The following is a 5,190-nucleotide window of genomic DNA, read 5'->3' on the forward strand; positions in this document are numbered from 1 at the left end:
TTATTGATTTGCAAGAGGGATTACAGCATGGAAAAAGAAACCATGCAATAACCGCATCAAGACCAGCAGGAGGAGCCCTATGTAAAATCATGGTGTTAGCTGTGTCGCAGCAATGCAGCACTCTCCACCTCTCTGCTTCCCCCATGGCTATAAATGCAGATGGGGTGAAATAATGTAAATAGATACAAAAAAGAGCTAACTGAGGCAGACATTGGCCACTAAAGCGCCTGCAGTGACCTGGCAGAAATCGCAGCCTAGAGGCACCACCATGTACTGCCACTGTTGAGGCAAACCCCTTCATACTGCACCACAGCACCCAAGCAACCGTATTACACAGGAGTGATGCTCCAGACAGTTGTGTTGCTAAAACAGCTTTAACCTACCAAACTTTTATTGGAAGGAGTGACTGAGAGGGTTCAGGAAATTAAGTATATGCGGAATCAGTCTGAAACATCCTTGTTGTCAATCAGCTTCCTCTTTCTCTCATCTCCCACTCGCTCAGTAGCTCGTTCTCTCTACAGAAGCCTTTCTTAAAGATTATTTTTTGGGCATTTTAGGCCTTTAATTGATAGGACAGTTCAAGACATGAAAGGGGAGAGAGAGGGGGAGTGACATGCAGCAAAGGGCCGCAGGCTGGATTCGAACCCGGGCCGGCTGCGTCGAGGAGTAAACCTCTATACATGGGCACCCGCTCTACCAACTGAGCTATCTGGGTGCGCAGAAGCCTTTCAACTTTTCTTTCATCTGCTCCTGGAAAAGCTGACTGAATCTTCCAGCTGTTTGAAATTCTCCGGAGGGGGCAAGCAAGCAAAATCCTCAATACTTTTCCCCCCTTTTATCTTACTTTGGCATTGCTTTGACCTTGCCACAAAAGTTTGCTCTCCACAGCCAACTGACTTATTCCGCATACCAGAGGGTAACCCCAGCCAGGATGAATCTGAGGCACATACATTTATAATTCAGCCATGCACTGTGCTTTATATGGGAAGACCGAGTGGAAAGGTCAGAGGTCAGTTATAGCACAAGACTGTAGATATTCAATTTTCAAGAAAACTAGAGCTGTGCTCTAGTACCCCTTTAAGAATGTATGGATGCTTTTGGAAATGGGAATGATTGTTTGTAAGACATGTATGGGAGAACAGAATAATGTAGGAAGGATGGCTTTTTTGCACAAGTACCCCTTTATCCATTCCACGCTTCACGTCTCAAATGTGTTCATTTTATTTAGTTTTAAACTAGATGTGATATAAACCAGTTGATTATTGCTACCACTGGGGTTAGAATGATGCTTTCAAACATTTAGCCAATACTTTTGCTATTTTAACCATTAGGTTAATACTTTTAGCTATTTAACAATGTATTCAATACTTGTAGCTAACTATTTGAACTGATTTAGCCATTTTAACTTTTAACCAACTATTTGAACTGTTTAATGATGACCTTAAGGTAAATATTCGAACTGTTTATTGACTTTAGCTAATTGTTAAAACTGCTTATCCACTACCTTAAGCCATGCACATCACCTATTTGACCATTAGCTAACTATTGACTGCATGTTCTCGGTCAAGTTTTTTTTCGGAGCTGCTGAGTCTCTGACAGTCAACAAATTGTAGCAGAGATCAGTGTTGACACGGTGGTCATCACAAAATGATCAAAGACAAACAGCTTCATAAAGAGGAAAAAACAGAGTAAACAAAATGATTGCAACAAAAACAAACCCCACATGATTCAGGGTCACCACTGGATTGATGAGAAAGACATTGTTTCATCCCTCAGCCTACAAACACACTTTCAGTAGGTTAGTATGCTCCTACCAATACTAGATTCAGAACTTGTCAAAACAATACTGTTAATACCAAGTCACGATTCATTTGGGACTTATGCAGTTTCAAAGGTTGAGGAACTTTTAAGCTGTGTATGTGAAGATTCTCAGTCCTCATGGTATATGTATTGACACTTCTACTGCAGATATTCTGAGTTATGTTTTGAAAGCTTCACATGGATGACAGTTAAACAAACACATCTGGACCCACATTAAATAAAGATATATTATATTTGCGTTGGTTTTGAATATGTCTAGTTAATGTTGGTGATCTCGGAGATGAATCTTACCATGCTTTTAAACTCCAAGTAAATAACAGCTTCAACTCCATGTGTGAGGGTAGTAGTAGCAGCTCCATGCTGCTCGGTTTAGTAGGAGGCCACAGCAACAACAGAAGGCTGGGCAGTTCGCCAGTGTTAGTAGGGTACCATGAATAAGTGATATGCAAGATAATGCTTTAACTGTTCATGTGTATATTTTTGCTGGTCCACCATAAATTACTCATTACATGCCGAGTCATAATGAATCCTACTACTTTTCTTGGCAAGGCTTCAATATATATTTCAGTACATAATTATAACAAAGCCAGTGTTCATGACATTTAATCGCCTACAAGGGAATTAATGAAATGTAATATTTTGTATAAAGAATCTATTTTCTAAGTAAATTATCCGTAGTAATTATTTATTATAAGTAACAACCCTCAGCTAATCGGATTGATCAGGACTGTGTGGGTGTGTTTCGATCGATTTCGGACCTGTGGCCCTTAGGTGCATGTCGATCCCCATCTCTCTCCCCCTTTCATGTCTATCCACTGGCACTTTAATAAAGGGAAAAGCCCCCAAAAAATAATCCTAAAACAAAATCCTAATTGGTGCAAAGAAGTGTTTGACATCACCTTTTTCAACTGAGCCTCGCCCACTTCAAACTAGCGAGAAATGGATAAACACAAACGGGGCGCCCGTGGCTCAGTGATAGAACGGTTGCCTGCCAATTGGAAGGTTGGTGGTTCAATCCCTGGCCCTGTGGTCCCATGTCAAAGTGTCACAGTGTATGGATGTGTGTGAATGGTAAATGGTTCCTGTATGACGTGAAAGTACTCTGAGTGTTTTTTTAAGACTAGAAAAGCGCAATATAAATACAGCACATTATCGCTCATTGTTAAAGAACCAAAAGTGTTCTAATCTTGTAGATAATAGTGCGTTCACGTTGATCCCATTGCTCATATGAAGCTTTTGTAGAAAATGTTTTTAGGGCCTTTAACAAATGAAAGGTCACATTTTTTCCTTACTTTAATTATTTTTAAAACTTGAATCTTATTCTGACAATTCCCATTACTGGAACAAAGTAATCCTTTGGTAGATTGGCAGTCTGCCAATCCGTTTAGTCTAGTCTAGTCTTCAGTCTAGGTTTTGATAATATAACCCAGATGGTTGACTCAGTTTGTTTGCTCTTGACCAAAAACTGAAGAAGAAACACTGATTTAGAAATTTAAACATAGGTGGCTGAATAGCATCACTTGTAAATTTAAACAGTACCATGGGTGTACAGATTTCATCCCATTCATGGAATAGATTTAAATTGATTCTGTATTATGAAATTTCTAAAGTATATAACTTACATTTTACCAAACATTTTACAATACACCTTGGATTCATTTCAGCATATTGAGAATCAGAAAATGCTACTTTGTAGGGTTTAGAAATATAATAAATATTTGGGGAACAATCACAACAATTAAAAAGCACTACAAAATGCCAATATTAAACATTTTATTTCATGTTGTCAAAGGCTTTCACTTGAGACGGTGAGACAATGAAAAGACTGAAATGCTATTTATTGTAAATGGTTGATGACCATGACAATATCCGTGGTGCTGACATGTGACATACAGACAGGGTGTCGTGAGGGATTCTGGCTTCTCAGCTTGTTTGCCAAAGTAAGCCTCATTTTTTATTCTTTGTCATTGAAATAACTCTTCGACTCGTGCAACCAAGCAAAATATTCTTCAGTGGCTGGGTTCTTCATAGTAGCAACCTGCTGTGACTCATTGAAATAACTCTTGAACTCGTGAAACCAAGCAAAATATTCTTCAGTGGCTGGGTTCTTCGTAGTAGCAACCGGCGTTGACTCATTGAAATAACTCTTCAACTCGTGCAACCAAGCCAGATATTTTTCAATGGCTGGGTTCTTCGTAGTAGCAACCGGCGTTGACTCATTGAAATAACTCTTCAACTCGTGCAACCAAGCCAAATATTTTTCAACGGCTGGGTTCCTAATAGTAGCAACCTGCTGTGACTCATTGAAATAACTCTTGAACTCGTGAAACCAAGCAAAATATTCTTCAGTGGCTGGGTTCTTCATAGTAGCAACCGGCGTTGACTCATTGAAATAACTCTTCAACTCGTGCAACCAAGCCAGATATTTTTCAACGGCTGGGTTCCTAATAGTAGCAACCGGCGTTGACTCATTGAAATAACTCTTCAACTTGTGCCACCAAGCCAGATATTCTTCAATGAATGGGTTCTTCATAGAAGCAACCTCCTGTAACTCATTGAAATAATTTTTGAACTTGTGCAACCAAGCCAGATATTCTTTAGTGGCTGGGTTCTTCATAGTAGCAACCTGAATTGGCTCTTCAACTGCACCGGCATCAACATTTTCTTGGTTGTCTGAATCTGAAACATTAATTGCATCCATTAATAAAGGACAGGTACTCACACAGTTGTCTCTCCAACATTGACGACCTAACACATGCATACAAAGTTATGACATTGCATCAATACATATATGGACGCATCTGGTGCACATACCTTCAAATATAAAAAATATAACAAATCATATTTTATCAGATAGTTTACCTTTGTCTTCTGCGGCATCGTTTTTTGTTGGTTTTCCAATGACCACAGCCACAAAAGCAAAGGCCAGCAGCAAAATTAGGCACTTCATTTTCTGAAAAGAAATCATAAAAACGTATCAAAATATTATTAAATGGTCCGTGATTATTTACAAATGACTATGTTAGGTTTGTTTAAGCAGTAAAATAAAGGTTGGCTACAGGACTCACCTTCAGTTTGCAGCAGAAACTCAAATCAATCAACTTCAACTCGAAACAAAAGTATTCTGACTTTTTCTGACTGATGCACTTCACATATAAGTACCTTTGAGCTATTTGTTGCGTTTGTACTGTGACTAAAGCATCCAATGAAAAGTGTTTACAGTTTTCTAGACAAACACTGCTCTAGGGTAAACTGCAGCTAGCTAGCCAAATAAGCAAGCTCCATGACATTTATTCTTGTGTTTTATTTGTTTTTATTTTTTAACTGTCTTTTAACTATTTTTGTGTAAAGCACTTTGAATTGCCCTGT

General features: G+C 38.8%; 1 protein-coding gene across 2 annotated transcripts in view; it reads right to left on the bottom strand.

The window, feature by feature from the left end:
- Nucleotides 1–3,584: 3,584 nt before the first annotated feature.
- LOC116707019 (uncharacterized) overlaps nucleotides 3,585–5,190 on the bottom strand; it is a 14,196-nt gene continuing 12,590 nt past the window's right edge. The window contains exons 1-3 of one of the 2 annotated variants that reach the window (XM_032544134.1): nucleotides 4,890–5,073; nucleotides 4,684–4,774; nucleotides 3,585–4,500 (exon numbers count right to left, since the gene is read on the bottom strand). In XM_032544134.1, the coding sequence (XP_032400025.1) occupies nucleotides 3,776–4,500; nucleotides 4,684–4,771 (813 nt within the window). In that variant the 5' untranslated portion in view covers nucleotides 4,772–4,774; nucleotides 4,890–5,073 and the 3' untranslated portion in view covers nucleotides 3,585–3,775. Of the gene's footprint in view, nucleotides 4,501–4,683; nucleotides 4,775–4,889; nucleotides 5,074–5,190 lie in introns of those variants that run through there. The other variant, XM_032544133.1, reaches the window with a different exon arrangement.

Source organism: Etheostoma spectabile, chromosome 19 (genome assembly GCF_008692095.1).
Source record: "Etheostoma spectabile isolate EspeVRDwgs_2016 chromosome 19, UIUC_Espe_1.0, whole genome shotgun sequence".
NCBI classification, from domain to species: Eukaryota; Metazoa; Chordata; class Actinopteri; order Perciformes; family Percidae; genus Etheostoma; species Etheostoma spectabile.